Genomic DNA, 19,900 nt, shown 5'->3' on the forward strand with positions numbered 1-19,900 from the left:
TTAATTTTATAAATACTCAGCAGCTATTATAAGACTACAAATTAATATGCAATATTATGTAAAAATATGCATAAGAACTAATTATTTTTTGTTCATTTTTTAATATCATTTCAAAAATTTTTGGTTATTTTCGAAATTAGTATTCTGAAAACAGGTATTCGCGCCACCCTTAGAACAACCTGGCGCCCCTCCAAGGGGGCGCACCCCACAAGTTGGAAACCGCTGGTTTGGAAACCGCCCATATACTTTTATGGACTGGCCATTTTATTATTACAATTTATTATTAATCATATAGAATTATAATATAATCCAATTTTATTTCAGATAATGATAGAGCATATTTTTAGAAGTATAAACTATTTCAACATATATGCTTAATTAATAATTCTATGATGGGGTAGGGTGGGATACAAAGGTCCAATTTGACTTTGAGCAATTATATTACAAACCCCAAATCAATTATATTACAGCAAATAACACATATCAAACAAACAACTATCTGACCATGTTCAGTAAAACTCACAGCTAAATCATCAGAGTAATGCGTTTTTTTCTGTTTTTCAAAAATCTATAACCTACTTCTTTTTACTTCATAAGCAGGTAAAAAAGTCCAATGTCTTATTTTAATTTTATAGAGATTTTACAAAATAATAGCTACATTATTCAACCAATGTAAAATTTAAATTTCATAGGTGATTTTTTTACAGAGATAACACTTTGAATAATCTTGATCTGGTATTTCGTTAAAAGTAGTGTTGGAATAGTTATTTATTTATCTTTTGCAAAATAGCCTTTTTTACCTTAATTTACTTTACTTACTATTTTATTATTTTTCACACCTTTACCTGGGTAAAGGTTTATTTGGTCCTTTTTACCCTGTCCATATGTAAGCTCTTATAGATCCAACTTAACATTACATAACTTAAAATTGAATTAACGATATATCTTATAAAACAATTAAATAACGTTTACATAAAAAATATATTAAGAACTCGTAAACTAAATACAAGTGCTCACAATTAAAAAAAGTAATAATGAAAGATAATACTTTTGTTATGGATTTTCAAACATTGTTCCCGATAGCAGAAAAATTGTAAGAATCATATGGTTATATATATTTTGCTCTCTACTTTTAAATAATGTTGGTAAAAAACTCGTTACTTTACTGAGATATTGCTGGTGGACCTTTTCACCCACGGACCTCAAAGCCCCGCCCCACCCTATAGTGTTTTTAACTTCCCGTAGGGTAAGTTATTGTAATGGGCCGAAAATCGAAATTGAAATGTTTTACATTTCTCGACGTTTTGAAGGTTTCTGAACGTTTTCGCATACCTCAGAAAAAATGGATGTGTGTGTGTGTGTGTGTGTATGTATGTATGGATACAAATATTCAGTCACGTTTTCGGGCGCACGGATCAACCGATTTGAATGGTTCAAAAAACATTCGATTCCTATTGATAGGGAAAAGAGCTGATTAGTTTTTGGCGAAGGCAGGTCCAGTCGTTTCGGAGATACGGAGCAAAGAGTGCAGAAAATAGAAATCGACTTTTTGAGAGAACGGAGTATCCGATTTGACTGATCTAAAAAACATTCAATTAGTAATGATTCGGAGAAGTGTGTATTAGTTTTTGGCAAAGGCAGGCCCAGCCATTTCGAAGATACGGAGCTAAATATGTAAAAAATGGCAGTTTTTGAGAGAACTAAGCGTCCGATTTAAATGCTTGTCTTAACAAAATAATTGATTTTGGAAAAAAAAAATTGTATAATTTTTTTTTTTTTTTTTGTATATCTAAAATAATTCAGATTTTATTTTTATTCTGACTATAGTTCTAATATAACTTAAACAAATAATTTCAAGTTTGCAATTCAGTTTATATAATTCTTATAAATATTAGACAATGTTACAATATTTATAATAATCTATTTGAAAACATTCAGTATTTCTCGAACATTTCGTTACGGTACGGGAAGTTCCAGCAATTTGCCTTAAGGCACGGTGCCACCCACCCCACTAGTTTTTTCAATTTTTGGCATGTAACCCCTCTTTTTGTTTTAGTCATTTATTTTGTATAACACGGATTTGCATAACGCGGTGGTTTGTTAGAATGTAACCACCATGTTATTCGGGGGTTACCTGCATTTCATATTGAAATTTCAATGCCTGATCGTCGTAGATGCTAAGCCCTGTCCTCAGGCGATTCCGCAGTTAGGTGTACTACGTGTAGTAAATAAGTGTCAGCGCACACACCACCAAACGTCTACCCATATAGCTCTTGTTTAGGGCCCCTACATAAAAGAAGCTATAACAGCCGGTGTTGTTGCTGCTACAGTTTCAGTACAAAAAACTCATAGTTTGATTACAATACAAAAATTACTTATAGTATATAGGACTCTGTAAATATAATAAACCGAAATCTACTGTATCACTAGAACAAGCAACTATAAAGCATTCCTCGAGTACTTGTCCAGTTTCAATTGTGCTCTCATAAGGTGTTTGATATTCTATCGGGAACAGTGTCATCAAGACTAAACTGACAAAATGGTAAGTCATGTTTTCAATTATTATTCAATTATCATTATTATTTTTAATATGGACTACGGGTCTTATACTTAACATTGTTATGCTTTCTTGAAATCTTCCACACAATCTAATATCGGTCGTAAGAATCTACATAATTTGTGTTTTTATACTGGTAATGAAAATAAAATGTGTAATAATTAGTTCCTCATATTTCATAAACGGTTTTGTAATATAAATGTTATGAAATCATATGCTCGTACAAGTGTGTAGAATTTTAATTTAACACTATTTATACAATCACAAAACAATGTGAATTTAGATCATAAGGTAATGTTATAATATGCTACTATAGTTTTATATTCACATAATTGTAATGCTCAGTATATTGTATTTTTAATATGTGATTCTACAAAAATAAACAACAGATTTTATTCAACAATTATTGCTGCATGAATCTCATTAAATTGGAATTTTAAATGGGTAGATAGCCTCTGTCAACTCTTTCAGGTCACATTCCAAATATTTCTATATTTTACGAAATAATTAAAAAAGAATTTAATTTTTTATGAAAAAAGCACAAATCTTAATTCTATAACATTGTTAAGACTAACAATATCAATATTTCTGATCTTTGCCATACTTTTCAATCTGAAATAACATGTTCATACACAAAAGTGCGAATATTATAGGACGAATTAATACCAAAAACCTTGTTTAAACAGATTTTTTTTTGACTTATAGTTACTGATTTTCAGGTTTCCTATTTTTTCGATAAAAAACAAAAATTCGGCAATTAGAGGATTAATTTAACAACCAATATTAAATTTAAAATCAAAGTAGACGAAATAAGTTAGTTCGTGATTAAAGCTTTCAAATATATGAATATGCTAATAACTATAAACATTATTTATATAATATTAATAAATATTTATATAATATTAATAAATATTTACATTATTTAATAATTTTCTTTTAATGATATCATGGACAATCAATTATATCAATTATATTAAACTAGACAACAATCATATCAATTATATTAAACTAGAATTACAAAACGTGATCTGTTGGTATGAAGTTTTAAAACGTAATTTTTACTCTAGTATTTATGATCCTTCGTATTTTTAATGTTGTTAGTTATATATATGAGTTGAAAATTCATTCATTCATAGAAGATTTTTTTTTAATTTAAAATTACCTTAATTTTTTTTAACTTAATACATGGAACCAGTTCATAATGACAAAATTAAGTTTAATCTAATTTATTCATATTTAGAATATAAAATGTTAGAAATCATATGTAGTACGTGCCGCATATTTTAAACATATAATTAGGATAATTTTAAAATAGCAAAAATGATGTTAAGGTTAAAATGTTATGGTAGAAAAAGCTCGGTTTTTGATAACAAACTTCAATCTTGAACTTAGAGTGGATATATCTGTGTGTTTAAAGCTAGTGTTATTGTTTCTGGTTATATAGCGATTTTATAAAAATTAATCTGTCTGTTATTTTAAATTATGTTTTACTCAACATCACAAAATTTTATTATAGTTAAAACATAACATTTATTACCATCAATATTTAACAAATTATAAACGCTATTATAAAAACCTAGCATAAGCTGTAATTAAATAAATTTTATAGCGCATACATAAAGCTATATAAATTTCGATAAACATCCTGGCTTGAAATTTTATTTTGCAATAAAATTTAAATATCGAGAATTCTCGTTCAGACATAAATCGCTTGTATTTCACTGCGCTAATAAAACTGACATAAAATAAAAATAATCATTCTTTAATTGTTGCATGCAAGTGGATCATCTGTTTTTTTTTCTGTTGATATGTTTCATTTAATTCAAAAACTTTAGGCTTAAGCTGATATTTGATACGCGAGCGATAAGAGCAGTTCATTTAACTTCATTTATAAATAGAGGACTCAATGCAAAATTCAGTTGCACTTCTCGAATTTATTTTCGGACGGCTAGAACCGTCGAATTGTATTAATGGCTTATGCGGCCCAATAACAGACTAATCCTCGGCTTAGTAAAGGACTTTTATTTATAACGAACAGCGGCACATTTAATTTAATTTAATCCTTTTTCTTTGTACTATTTGTAAACAATCTCCCGTTCTGTCAGGAAATACTAAAACAATTGAAATTAATCAGCTACATAATATTTGAAAATGGAATTTGAATCATGGAGGAAACGAGTTATGCATTTGAAGGATATCAAACCGCAATGAAGGAAAAGCTTAATTTCAATATTGGAAATAGTAAAATATTATAACTGTTATAAATTTTAAAAAATGTACGTTTTGAAAAAAAAAATTCAAAGAGAGAAACCGAAATTATATATAAAATTTTCTCGGCACAATGTTTGTTATCGTACTTCTCCGAAACGGTTTTACCGATTTTTATCAAATTTTATATGGGTATTCAGTAGGTCTGAGACTCTATAGTAGCTCAAACTACTAATTATTTTTCAGACCCCTAAGTCTATTCGTCGGCTTTTTCTTTTGTTTTTTTTTTTATTTTTTTGTTTCTTCTTTTTTTATAAGGTGGAATCAAAAAATACATACAACCTTAAATCTTTACTTTTTTATTACTAACCCCTATTTTTATATTCATTTTAGTAATTTAATCTTTTTTTTATTGCGCATTCAGTCAATGAATATTTCTGACATAATTTTAGTTCAGATTTTTTTGAGTTTATGATAATATATAGTTTTACTTATATACCACATCTGCAAAACAGTTACTTATTTTTACACTAGAAATAATTCATAAGGCAAAAGAACGTTTGCCGGGCCAGCTAGTAACTCATTCAATATCAGAATACAAAAATATATATTTGCTTTGAGTATCAAACTTTTTATTTTAATAATTAAAGCAATTTTTTTAACAATAATTTTAAAGGTAAATTTTAATATGTACATATTATTTCAGCATTATAATGAAATTTAATTTTGTTTTTTCAAATCTCTGTTTAAAATCTAATATCTGCGGGATTTTGGAAACTTCTTTCTTATTTTCTTGGAAATTTATAAATATCAGATGATTTTTATCATTTTTTATTAATTCAAATTAATTTATTAATTCTCTCATAAATATAACAAATGTTATATTGCAGCATAAATTAATATTAAAATTTGCCCATATAAATCCTTCTTTAATGTATGTGAAGATGATCAGGATGTATTGAAACGTATTAAAAAAGTATAATTGATTTTTGATAGATTTCAATAAATTACAAGGAATGTTAAAGTATAACAATGTATACTACTATTGGCACTTAACAAGTTGAATGCAGTTTGTGTTCGAGTGCCAAAATAAACAAAATATGTTTATGTATATATATATATATATATATATATATATATATATACGTGCAGTAACGCTATTAACCAAATACCTAAACAATTTATCAAACATGATGAAATTTCCAACAGAACAAATAAGCACGATACTAAATTTTAGCTGATAAATCATGTCTATCCAATTGAAATGCATATGTTTTGAGTGATCCTGAAGTACTTTCTGTTAATGTTATACTACAAACCATGTTTTTTTCTAAATCAGTTTTACTCACAATGAACTATGATTATTACTAAATCATCCTAAAGCTGAACCTTTTCAGAAAGACTGTCTGCATCAGCACATGATTTGTATGAATCATTTAAAAATGATTTGATCCAATTGATAATGCGTGAAAAGTTGATTAGCTTTTGATTTTGAGCTAATAAATAAATGCCCTAATTATTATAAATAATTATATTTTTACATACTCTTCCAAAAGTGTATAAAATAAAAACTACGTTAACCAGAACTGTGATTGACGAATATACTCGTCATGGAGATGTAGCAGAATTTTGTGTATTGACGAGTATATTTGTCATGTGGACAAAACCGTAACTATCTGATTTGAATTAATTTTTTTTTGATATTTTATGATTTTTGATTAGTTGTGATTGTATGAAATAAGAAGTTATAAGTGGCATTTTACCACAAGGAAAGTTTCATGAACTTTCTGCATGAAATGTGGGAATAATATACTTAATCAAAAAGATTTAAAAAATAATTTTTTTAAATAACATTTTTTACTGTTTATTTTTTAAAATAGTTTTTGCTTTTCATCGAAAACTGTTCTCACTTTACTACTGGTTTTTATTAGCAAAAACTGAATCATTCAAAGGTTGAAACAATAAATAATCTGAAAGCCTGTATGGTGGATATGACAAAACATCCCAACCAAGATCTGATAATTTTTGTCGAGTGGCCAATGATATGTGATGTCAATGACTTAAGGAATCAAAATTAACATTGTTTAATTTTGTTAGTTGTTTAATGTATGTAGATATCAGAATTGATCGTCCTGTTGGTAATAACGGATCAAAGTAGATAATTCCCTTTTAATCAACTTCAATTGGACGACCAGAGCGTTTTTCATCTTTGAGCGAAATGTCACCAGAACTGAATTTGGCAAACCAATTTTGACACCACCTTTTTTTAAGGCTTTGTCACTATTAACAACTCAACTTTATGCGAGCTTTTTACCTTTGCATAAATAAAAAAGTAAAATATGACAAGAAAAATGTAATTTGATTATCCATCTTTTAACGAACGCCAAACAAAAACTGCACAATCAATCAGAAAACTTATTTTTAAAGACTTAGATCTAAATTGCCTACTATCTATCAACAAAAGGTTAGATTTACTTTTGGACTACGTCAGCAAACTTGCAAATTCAATTGTAATCGTCTAAGTTAAAAACCGCACTTACTTAGTTGCTAACTTTAATAATTTAGAATGCTTACTTCCTTGAATAACATCATAAATTAAATGGAAATGAAACCCTATGTGGAATTAATTTTAACTATGTATTCACAACAACATTTGAAGATCAAAAATTCATTATAGGAACATAATGCAGTTAATTAAGGTTGTGGCGATATCAAGCAGGCACGTTTTGATTTGTAAAAAACAATCGGACATGTCATGTATATTTTAGATATCGAAATATTTTTATAGTTAATAAATTTATATTTTTTTTATTATGTTGGGAGTTTCTAATTAAATATATTGTCATAATCATTACGACTCCCACATTGGTGACTCACGACGATGGAGATGAAGATAAAGGAGTTTTATTTTTCGAAGATTTAAGAAAAATTGATTTTGACGCAGCACCATAATCACTGGTCTTCAGTGACGACCTATAAGGTATGTCCAGTCCAATCCATCATAGTTAACGCACTTACTATCTGGATCAGACTTCCGAGGTTACTCATTTGGTATACCCAGACCTCAGTGTTTATTGCTGACAGAAAAAATAATTTGGAGCCTGAACTTTTCATTGGAATGCAATTCAACCTCTCTTTCTCTGTTAACTCAACAAATCGTCTTATAATGCTACCTCCCATTATCGGTGATAACGACGAATCAAAACAAAATTTGACATAATTTATTGGATTCCACAATTCTGGACTCTTATGTCAAAGAAACCAATGATCCTGATTTGGATAAAGAGCCAACTTCTTTCTCTGATCGGAACTCATCAGATACGAATGCAACGCTTGCAGAAATGGAAACTGTACCCATAAATTATGCATTCTAAACATTAAGTTATTCTGATATAACTAATACCCATTAGATCGAGAACATTATGCAGAATATGGAGTTGATGGCAGATCAAATCACCACATACGGTGGATCTGCTGACGAAACATGGAAATTTGTAATTGACCAGTATTACAACACTTGTCTGCTATAATCTGCTTTCCCACCACATTTTTATAACGTGTTTCCCTGTATTTTTTTTTTTTTTTTTAAACTGTGAGATCAACACTGGGCAGGAAGTGTGTGGCGATATCAAGCAGGCACGTTTTGATTTGTAAAAAACAATCGGACATGTCATGTATATTTTAGATATCGAAATATTTTTATAGTTAATAAATTTATATTTTTTTTATTATGTTGGGAGTTTCTAATTAAATATATTGTCATAATCATTACGACTCCCACAAGGTTAATAAATTTTAGTTTTGTAATACTAGACTTTGAAAAATATTTAGATGACAGATATTGTTTTATATCAAAAGTTTATTACTTCAAATTAATTTCACTGAATCATAAAACATTTAGTGCAATATCTATATATTCGCTTTTAACAGTTAGTTTTGCTAAATATCTTTATCGCAGGCGATTTAACAAAAGTCGTAAATAAAATGAGCGCAAGATCAGTCATATGTAACAACTGGCATCATCGCAACAGAAATCATGGTTCATAAAACGCGCGGATGCCATCAATCACATGTGGATCTTGCTTCACTCGAACCAAATTATTATCGATTTGCTTTCTACAATCTGTCATAGTGATACACAACAATTTTTAAAAAAGGGACACTTTTAACATTGCATAGTTTCTACAAACATCATCCTACAACCTCCTAGGCATGTACCTTGAAGAAGTGTATGGGTAGATGATGTTTTGCTGTTTTTTATGTATGTAGCTTTGGATATCAGATTTCTGCTGTTATTTTATTGCTTTTATTACTTTTAACTATTTGCATACATAGATTATTTTAGAATTGGAATATAAAATTGCTCTGAATAAACCCTTTGAAATATTTGCGGATGTGAATTTTGTTCGAGAAGTCATAATGTAATATTTTAGTTAAATTACAATAGGTAATGGATGGATTACTTTTTATAAAAATTTGTTTTTTTTTTTGTATTTTTTGAGTAATACTAAAACATGTTTAACATTGTGTTCGATGAAAAATTTTATAGTATTTGTACAATGAGTTTTTAATTTAAATTTAGAAGTATCATCATGACCAACGGTTTTACAGTTACCCTGTATGTTACAATAATTTATTAATTATAATAATTAATTTTTACGCATTATTATGGCTTATTGAGTACTTGGTTAATGGTACATTCTAAAACGGATTTAAATATTGTTTAAAAATAAAAATCACACATTACGCGCCGATTTATTTATGCTGGCTTAAAATTAACCCTTTCCACTCGCGAATTGCGATTATTAATATTTATTTTGCTGTCGGAGTAAATATACAAGTATATAATAGTTGTTCTTTAATATTCAGACTTTATGGACCTTGATATTCTATTCTGACAAACTATGGACAGTTCAGATTTGGTAAAACTACTTTAATTTTACTCTGGTAAAATTACTTTATTAACTGCCCGTAGGGTAAGTTATAGTAATCGCAATTAATCGAAAGTGAACATTTTTATGTATTTTTACGTTTCAAAGCCTTCTGAACATTTGAGCATACCTTAGAAAAAATGTAATTATGTGTGTGTGTGTTCGGATACAAATTTTTGTCAAAAATTTCAAATACACGGATCAACCTATTTGAATAATTCAAAACACATCCGATTCCTATTCATGGTGATAAGGTAGTTACAGACTTTTCCAAGATACAGCGCAAGAAGGGCGAAAAATGGTGATTCAACGGAGCGTCCGATTTGAATGATTCAAAAACATTTGATTTTTATTGATAAAATGAAGAAATTATTACATTTTTGAGAAGGAATTTCTAGCAGTTTCGGAGACCCAATTTAATGTTTATTCGTTAGACTGCGACGCGGCGCTTACGCGATTTTATATTTCTAAAGCACCTACGCAGCGCGTTTGAAAATAGTTCAAAATTTTCAAGAAAAATTAAATATAGAAAATAAATTCAATTTTTTCAAAAAGTCTTTTTTCAAAAATTTCAAAATATAATTTTTCAAAGTGTTCAAAAAAATGTTAGAACTTTTTTTAAAAAAATAATTTCAGTACGAAAAGTTCCAGCAATTTGCCATAAGGCACAATGCATCACTTGTTTTAACTAAGTTTGACGATAAATATTTTATGATTTGCATGTAAGCAGTTTTCATTGATTTTGCATATTTTCATCTGACAAAGGATTCGATGAAAAATTAACGGCCTAACATTTTTCACAAATCCGAATCTGTCTGCATGGCAAACAGTGTCTCAAATGCATATCATCGACCGATCACACTTTACTTGGCAAAGTTTCAAAATGCTACATCCATAGTTAATAATAAAATTAATAGTTTTTAATCAATCAGCGTTTTTTATTAGCACATTATTTTTGTCGAATTTTGTATTAGATAATAAGTCGTCATTACGTTTCGTTTTATAAAATCCCGAAAATAATTTTTATATCTATTTTCACTTTCAGACTGACGAGGCTCTACCAGCGGAACAAATTGCCGGTGAGTGAATTGCAATACATCCGACTTATACAAGAACTAATATTTTCTGTTACCTATTTTTATATGCATATATATATATATATATATATATATATATATATATATTTCTAAGAAATGCAATCGTTTCGTTAAAAAAATTTACGCTTTTACACTTATAGTAAATTAATTTACTCTAAATTAGTATGATTTACGTTGATAGTATCGTTTTAAAGAACAAAGTATGCGTTCTATGAGTACATAAATGGTGTATATATCTCAAATGATTAATAAAAATAATAAACTTTTAACTTCCCTTTAAATCCATATTATTTTTTACATTAGTTTACATTTTGTGCTATGTATGTAATGAAATTTGATTAATGCCTTAAGTAATTTTTATCGAAGATTTTCAAACTTGCTTTATATGTTTAATAAAAATTCGTTACTTATAAAAGTTTTTTTTTTAATTTTTAATTTGTCAATTTATTTAAAAAAATGTCTTTGATCAATGTTTTATATCGTGTTAATAAATTGCGTAAATTACGAACGCAGGTAGAGTTTAATTAAAAATCTTGAGCCATTTATCATCTCAAAATAAACTTTAATTTTAGATTCAACGTCGGCTTCGTTTCTCAAATTCGCCAAGTCATAAGACGACATATTTTGTGCTTTTTATAAATATAGTATTATCTGGAAATATGTCTTGGCTTCTGTAGGAATACTTTGCAATAATCTTGTTCTAAAACTTTTAAACTTCTTACTTAAAAACAATGCACGATGTAAATTCGTTTCAATCAAAAAATGTAAAACGATTTCATTATAATAAAATCACTACATTTTCAAATAATTTATAAATGATGTGAATTCATGCCAACTCTTCAAATTACTTTTCAAACGCTTTTCACATCTGTCGTATGCTTATTTGCACTCCGTGTATGAATTTATCACAGTTATATTGATCGGAGTCTATTTCAGATATAATCTGATTTATTTCTAATATCATGTGATATTGGGAAATACTTAAATGCTTCAAGAAGATTATTCGACATTGAATGCTTCAAATAGATTACATCATTATTATTATTAGAAGTAGAAATTAAACTGACCGCATTTGGTCAGTTCAAAATATTTTATCGAATGTCTTGCTTTGCATTTTGATTTAGTTATGAACTGAATCAAAACTTTTACATTTGCTTACATATTTTTACACTGTAATAGTAACAATTTATGTTTATGTAAACGTTCTAGTGCATGTCATAATTCGAACACCAATTATTAACTTGGGCTTGTTGTAACAGTTTAAGATCTGTTAATTGTATTTATACCAAATAAAGATGGATGGCTCTAACTATTCCTCTACCTAATCAAGTCCTCTACCATAACAATTTCTAGAAAAAATGCAATTTTCTAGTGTTTTGGGCTATATTAACATCTATCGGGTAAAGTAGTAACAATGAAAAATGACTATACGATATTGCCTCTGATAATTGATTTTCTAATCTTTTTTAAGAAAATCGATTCGATTTCAAGAAATTCTTTTCATATATCAACGCAAACTATAATCAATACAAAAAAATATATAATGTCTTCTGTAACATAAATTTTAGTCGTAAATCAACGCAAACTACAATTAATATCATAATACAAATAAAAGATGCAGTGTCTCTCGTAATACAATATTCGCCCATATCTTACAAAGTATAAAATCAATCAATCCAATCCATTTCACTTGAATCTGTATATAATTCTTGTAAGTTACTTGTAACTAGCCCCAAGGTTTTGTTTCAACTAACTCTAGGTGTATTTGTTACATTAATCAAGATAACTATTTAAACAATTTAGCAATCGCAAAATTTGTTACACATTATCAAAGATTGATTTTGAAACAATATAAGATATATAAAATTTAAAATTCATCGATGATAATAACGCAAACCGAAATTTTATGATAGATCAATTTTATATTATCTGTTAAAAATGACGGACCTGCACAGTTTTGTTTATTGCGTCAGTCTACAAGACCAGTAGCTATGACAATATTGTGCAGGAGGGTTTACACAGTTTTGTCCAATGGGAACAAAAAATATTTTAATATCGTTTAAGATCCTATTTAAAATAGGATGTTAATTAAAAATAGCCTCTAGCTCCCTTTATATTTCATACATATTTTAACTAAGTTATAGCCATTGGTAAATGATTAAATGTGATTTAAAAAAGCGAATGATCGTGAAAATAATATTAGGAATTCATTCACTTTACGCTTATAGTAATTTATCAATCTTATTTCAACTTCAGTTTCAAATTTTACAAATTTGACTTAGTTCGCTTTTACGCATTTGTGTGGCTTTATTTATTTCTCAAATAAATTTAGTTCTCAATATTATTTAAAATCATTATTAAAATCCAAATTAATCATTGGTAGAGATGTCTATGATATTATTTCGTTGATTGTAATCATTTTTGTTTTTTTTATACTCTATTGATTTAATAAATTTGCCCGCGTGCTTAACACGTTCGCAGACAGTCATTTTATTTTTTAGAACATTATGATATCCGAAAATTGATTAAATGGCGTTTATAAAAGTTCTCAGCCTACCTAAACAATATTAGAAATATATTTATATTTTTTATTATATTTCCATTGCATTGTATCGGCAGTCAGATTATCATATTTTAATAGTTCTCTGATATCCACGTCATTTTGCATCACAAAGAAAATGAATGCTTTAGCATGTGAATTGAAGATGGCCAAACACCAACTATTCAGACATCATCAAAATATTTTTCCAAATTCATCCATATATTCCTTTGCAATATGAACGGATTTATGTTAATGTGAAAATAGCCCTTCGCAAGAATTACTATTTTAAATTAAAAATTAGAATGATTAAACAAATTCTAATAAAGTATATCAAATAGGACAATCGTTCGCCTAAAAAGCTATATATGTATTTAAAAACTATCATCACAACAGCTCATAGGACTCTTTAAGTTCTAATAAAAAAATATTGAAGAATATATTTATATATAAAAACTATTGATAATATTTCTATTATAAATCTCAGTCCTCCGCAAGGCGTTCGATGGCTTCGATAGGGAGCACTCAGGCAGCATATCTACAGAAATGGTTGCCGAAATATTGCGCCTCATGGGTCAGCCCTTCAACAAACGTATTCTCGAAGAACTCATTGAAGAAGTTGATGCCGACAGTAAGTCCTCATTTGTAAAACTAACAGGAATGGTGGATGACATGGTCTTTTAAAGTTGAAACTTCTACAAACTTCTCCTTACAAACAGATATATAGCTTTACAGATATTGAATGAAATTGAGTTAAAATTTGTTTTTTACGAAGCTTTTAATTTTTTGAAAAGTTTAACATTTAAAAAAAAAATCCATTTTTTGAAAATTTGTTTTTTTGTTGCGTAATTTTGAAATTTTTTTTTTTTTTAAGATTACTAAATGGTAATTATTTCACAGAATAATATACGGAAAAGTTATTTAAAAATTTTAAATCCTTAATGCATCAATACTGTAGTGTTTTTTAAACAACTTCAATATTTCACAAAACCCATAAATTTTATTAACAGAAATTGTGTATATTGTTCAAACTTTCATTAAACCCTTCCGGTACGTTTAATTTTGCATGAAATAATCATTCAATTTATTAAAAAAAACTTCTCATTTTAAAATTCTTACATATTCATAATAAATCTTCATTTTTAACTTCCCGTAGGGTAAGTTATAGTAATCGCAAAAAAATCAAAAATGAAAATTTTTATATATCTTTACGTTTCAGAGGTTTCTGAATATTTTGGCATACCTTATAAAAAATGGATGTATGTGTGTGTGTGTGCGGATACAAATTTTCGTCGACGATTTCGGGAACACGGATGAAGTGATTTGAATAATTAAAAAAACATTCGATTCGTATTGATAAGGAGACGTGCTGATTAGTTTTTGGCAAAAGGTCTAGCCGTTCCGAAGATATGGGGCAAAAAGTGCCAAAAACGGTAACTCAGGTTTTAGGAGAACGGAGCGTCCGCTTTGAATAATTCAAAAAAACATTTTACTTGTATTAACAAGATGAAGAACTGATCAAATTTTCATGAAGGCAGGTCTAGCGATTTCGGAGATCTAGTGAAAAAAGTAAAAAAAATGCCATCTGGCGGTCAAAAATGATCATTAAACATATGCACATCAAATTATCAGATATTTTATAGACATTTTAACAATAAGTATAAATTTTGTTTACATTCCTATGGGTTCCGTACCAATGCTTATTCGTTAGACGGCGGCGCGACGCTAACGTGCTTCGATATTTCGTCTCTATGCGGTTAAAGCAGTACGATTGCTTTGAAAAGAAGCTCAGAATTTCCAAAATATTTCAAAATACACTTTTCTCCAAAAAGTCTTTTTTTTTCAAAAAAAAGTAAATTTTGATAAAAAATTTATAGTTTCTCAAAAATCTAATTTTTCAAAATAATTTTTTTTCAAAAATGTTAATCTTTTAAAAAAAATATTGTTTGGTACGTGAAATTCCAGCAATTTGCCTTTAGGCACGATGCCATGCGCCCCACTAGTCACATATTCTTAATCCTATAGACTCGGATATCGGCGGCAAAATTCATATAGATCTCGCAATTTGCGAGTGGAAAAATTCAAAGCAAATCCTTTAAAAGGCAATAGTCTTTCACAAGACTAACAAAAAACTCGCCGGGGTTGTACCCGGAAATTCTAACGTTTTGGCAAATGCAATACACCTTTTAAATTAATTTCCTCGTAATCAGCAGTAACTTTAGTCTCATGACAAATGAAGTTCGTCATTGTGCAGTATGACATGAAAAACTGATGACGAGCAGGACTCGTCACAATGGGTTGAAAATATCATAAATTGAAGTAAATATTTTAAATTATTGATATTGACCACTAAATGGCAATTTTTGACACATCTGCCTCCGTATCTACAAAAAAGCTTCACTAGTCTTTCCAAAAATTATACGGCATCATAACACCGTCACTGCCAATCGAATACTTCTTTAATAATTCAAACCGGTATCATAAAATCTGTATCATAAAAATATGGCAGAAAGAGATATGTCCGAGAACACATACAAATATACATATTTATTAACATTGTACTATTATAGAAGATCATCATTTATAAAAACAACATTCGCACAAAAAGCGAAGCGGAGTTATATCATCAGAAGAATGCTAAAATCAAACCCAGAACGCACATTTATACACATTTGTTTAGAGATGAAATAATGATTCACGTTTTCATGTTTTCGTTCGCAACGAACGCGCACGCTTTTAATGGTTTCAAAATCATCGAAGTAATGGGCAAACCCACAATAGATTCGCGATTTTAAACATGCCGGTTAACACGAAGAACGTTTGTTTAAAATGCAATTACATATTTTTTTATTTTTATTAGTGTTTTTATAGTAATGTTCAATTTTATTGTTTGTTGATCAATTTTGCATAAGATAATTATGTATTTTTTAAATTATTTTAAAATTATTTTCATTTAGTTCTTTTCTCTTAATGATTTTTTATCATTTTTTTTCTTAAAATCGCCAATTCAAGTATATCATATTAAATATTCTATTACTTGAAAATTAATATAAATTTACTTTGTACTGGTTTAATAAAAAAAACTTATTTGTTATTTCAATATTTTTATTACCTAATTCTTGAAAGTCAAAGCAAATAGATACGCAAAGACTCTTTCTAAATCGGTTTAAGAAAAGTGTTCAAAACGCATTCGATAGAATATTTTATTTATATGAATATATATAAATAAGTTATCACATTTTTTGTTCTGAATTCTATTTTTAGGCGTGATGTATCATAAATCAAACTACGCCTAGTAATCTATTATACTTACCGACCTGACGCTAGGCAGAAAATTCTATAAGGCTTCAGTTTCGTTTGTGTTATTTTCATTACTATCAATAAAAATAGCCTACTTTTGATTAGTTTACTATCGTTACTGTTACATAAGGTGATGTTTTCTAATAGTACTTACTACTCCCTCAAATTTTCATTTGAGGTTGTAGATCTCCAATATAATCTCAAGTGAATATAATATTTTGTGGGCACAGTTGCAACATATTTTAACTCTAACTATTAAATCTCTTAACTATTAGATGTACGACTAATATAATCATCAAATACATAGGAGAACGGTTAAGCAATGGGTTGCCTCTCTCGAAATATGGACAAATATATAGAAACAAATTAATTTTTTATTTTAATATTAATTTGTTTAATAGTGGTAATTTATTAATTAATTTAATGAATGTATTAATCTAAAAATTAATTTGTTTCTAGTAGTATTTAATAGCATAGCTATAAACTTAAAATTTAGATTATCAAAGATGTAATAATTGAAACGTTGCTACTCTGTAGTTACTCTAAGTCACTTGTTCATAAATTTGCCCTCTCTCTCAAAATCCTTTCCTTTCCGTATCTTACTTATTCTACAAGTTTGAAAATACATAATATTTACTCATATTCAAATAAATAATAAAACAATTTCTCTCAAGAATCCGGTCGCTTAGAGTTTGACGAATTCGTTACACTTGCTGCAAAATTCATTGTTGAAGAAGATGCAGAAGCAATGCAAAAAGAGTTGCGTGAAGCTTTCAGGCTTTATGACAAAGAAGGTACGTATATATTAGGAAGATTTTTTTATTCGTTCAATCGTCAGCATTATTGCGAATTATTTTAATATTGAATTCATAAATATTACGTTTTTATTCTTTTAATAGGAAATGGCTACATACCAACGTCCTGCTTGCGCGAAATTCTCCGCGAGTTGGACGACCAGCTGACTGAGGCCGAACTCGACATGATGATCGAGGAGATCGATTCCGATGGTTCGGGAACGGTAGACTTTGATGGTAATAAATATATAACAAAGTTATTTGATACATTTTTAATTTTACACTAATTTAATTTTGTTTACATTTAAATCTCTTGAATAGAAATATAAGTGCAATGGCCAGTTATCCTTTCTCGCGCCATTATATATTGATACAAAGTGTTAGCGTAGTACTTTTTATATATATTTGCTATAATAAATAAAAAAAACAATAAAAAAATCTATTAAACATATTGACTAATTTTACAAATTACGTTTTTAGTATAAGTACCTAATTAGTTTAATAAAATACAAAATCTATATTGTTCAATTATTTGTTAATAATAATACTATAATTTTGTATTTCACAGAATTCATGGAGATGATGACTGGAGAGTAATAGAATATAATATAAATTTAGCTTGCTTTTTAACGCCCTTTTTATATATTTATACGTACTAGTTACTAATTACAATTTTGCTTTAGTAATTCTTCTTATATATGTTTTTAGTTTTACAATATTATAATATTTTAAAGTTTGTTAAATAGACTACTTTTAATATATTGCTTGTATATGTACTTTAAAATATGATTAATGTATAATATTAAATAGTGTATTCCTTCCATGCCAAAATTGTACGAGTTTTACACGTGCAAATAAACATATACGTTTATAATTTCATTTTATTTTGTAAATTTTAAGTTATATCAGTGGCGCAACTGAAGGGTGGCAAAATGTGCCCCTTGACTCTGCGGCCCGGACCAAGAATTCGCAATTTTTTTCACATTGTACTAGTATTTTAATTTGCTTAAATGTACATTTTAAATTTTAATTTGTCGTAATTGGTGGTTAGGTTTGGGAAAGATAGTGTAAATATAGATTTTAATGGAAGAAAAAACTCGAGAGAAAGTGGGAGTTTGCAGAAAAATGAAAAAGCTACCGAAAATGAGTCAGTTTTTAAAGAATTTTCACTTTATATATAAAAAATCGAGTAAACAGTACTCCAAGAAGATTTAATGGAAATATACCAGAATTAGCAGGTACACCATTCTACACCATTTACTAGCAGGACCAGAACAACCAAGACAAACTCCTAGCAGAAATAAAAATGATTATATTTTAGAATAAATATTATATGTTCGCCCTATGTTACTGATAAGGTTGAACTTAAAAACTTAACAGATCAAATGCAAAGGTTCGTGATCGACAACGAATATTGTAAAACTAAGAGCCCTTTCTTTAAAGATAGTGACAATAGATCTTTTCAACCAGTTTCCAAGTCTAGTGTAAAACTTACATGGCTAACTTAACCGCGAAAGTTATTCGCAAATCGGGTTCAAATTGAGGGCTATGATGATTGTAAGTATATTGTAGTTACTGCCATATTGAACTATCGATGAAAAGCAACAGTCTATTATCAGATTTTCGTAATTCCGTGGTTTTAATCGGACGTTTTACGTGTAAATTAGTCATTTGTTCTATATCAATCAAAAAATCACTAAACAAATTTAATCTTTATAATTGCTCATCCTTTGTAACATAATAATCGACTAGAGAAACAGTATTAGTATAAACTTTATAAACTTAATTTAGTTCTAAAGTACCTTCGATCTTATAAAGTGACATCGATAAACAACTTAAGAATTTTTGACAAAAAAGTAATCGAGCTATTTCCGTAATCTCTAATAAAATCAATAAGATTACTCTAATAACTATAAATGCTTGTTGTTAGTTGTTGTTGTTAGTACAATACTGGCATACTGGCAACAGATTATAAAATCGCAGTAAGTATTATGGACGTCAGTAGGAACCATGCCAAAAATTTTGATAACCCGTTTCTCGGAAATAATTCTGGAACTAGATGCGAAACCAAATAAGTAACAATTTAACTATGCTAAAATTAATAAATTTAGTAATGGTTTCAGATAAAAATAATTCAACGAGTGAAATATAAATCAAAACGCGCTCATGTTTCATTCGACTTAGTTGCTTCTACACTAAATCATAGTTGTTAAAAGTATATTGATATATTTACCTGCTTTTTATATGAAGCAAAGAGGCAAAATTTTAGTATTATTTTGTAATTTTTTATTTAGATAAGAATTATTTCAATTACCTAATTGCAATATAATAATGTTCTATACTAGTTAATTTTCCATAAAAGATGTTATAGAAATAAGAAAAAAAACGATTATCAAAAATGAATTATTTTATATCATACCTTAGAAAAGTCTGTAGTATGTATATTTGTGCATACATAAGTTAAAATAAGTTTT

At 28.2% G+C, this 19,900-nt stretch overlaps 1 protein-coding gene across 1 annotated transcript; it reads left to right on the forward strand.

Moving 5' to 3' along the window:
• Positions 1–2,261: 2,261 nt before the first annotated feature.
• LOC113378800 (troponin C-like) lies at positions 2,262–18,247 on the forward strand. The gene is made up of 6 exons (XM_026619397.1): positions 2,262–2,542; positions 10,742–10,775; positions 13,820–13,963; positions 17,307–17,426; positions 17,532–17,663; positions 17,995–18,247. The coding sequence occupies exons 1-6, from the start codon at positions 2,540–2,542 to the stop codon at positions 18,021–18,023; spliced, it is 462 nt and encodes a 153-aa protein (XP_026475182.1). The 5' UTR covers positions 2,262–2,539; the 3' UTR covers positions 18,024–18,247.
• The last annotated feature ends 1,653 nt before the right edge of the window (positions 18,248–19,900 follow it).

The sequence above is a fragment of the Ctenocephalides felis genome, unplaced genomic scaffold (assembly GCF_003426905.1).
Source record: "Ctenocephalides felis isolate EL2017-DRISC unplaced genomic scaffold, ASM342690v1 CF-g0.4_SCAFFOLD_01886, whole genome shotgun sequence".
In the NCBI taxonomy this organism is placed as follows: Eukaryota; Metazoa; Arthropoda; class Insecta; order Siphonaptera; family Pulicidae; genus Ctenocephalides; species Ctenocephalides felis.

Excerpts from the sequence above, each read along its gene's own strand:
- LOC113378800 (XM_026619397.1), top strand. Across the intron at positions 13,964-17,306 it reads TGAAGAAGTTGATGCCGACA|AATCCGGTCGCTTAGAGTTT; the intron begins GTAAGTCCTCAT and ends ATTTCTCTCAAG. Across the intron at positions 17,427-17,531 it reads CAGGCTTTATGACAAAGAAG|GAAATGGCTACATACCAACG; the intron begins GTACGTATATAT and ends TTCTTTTAATAG.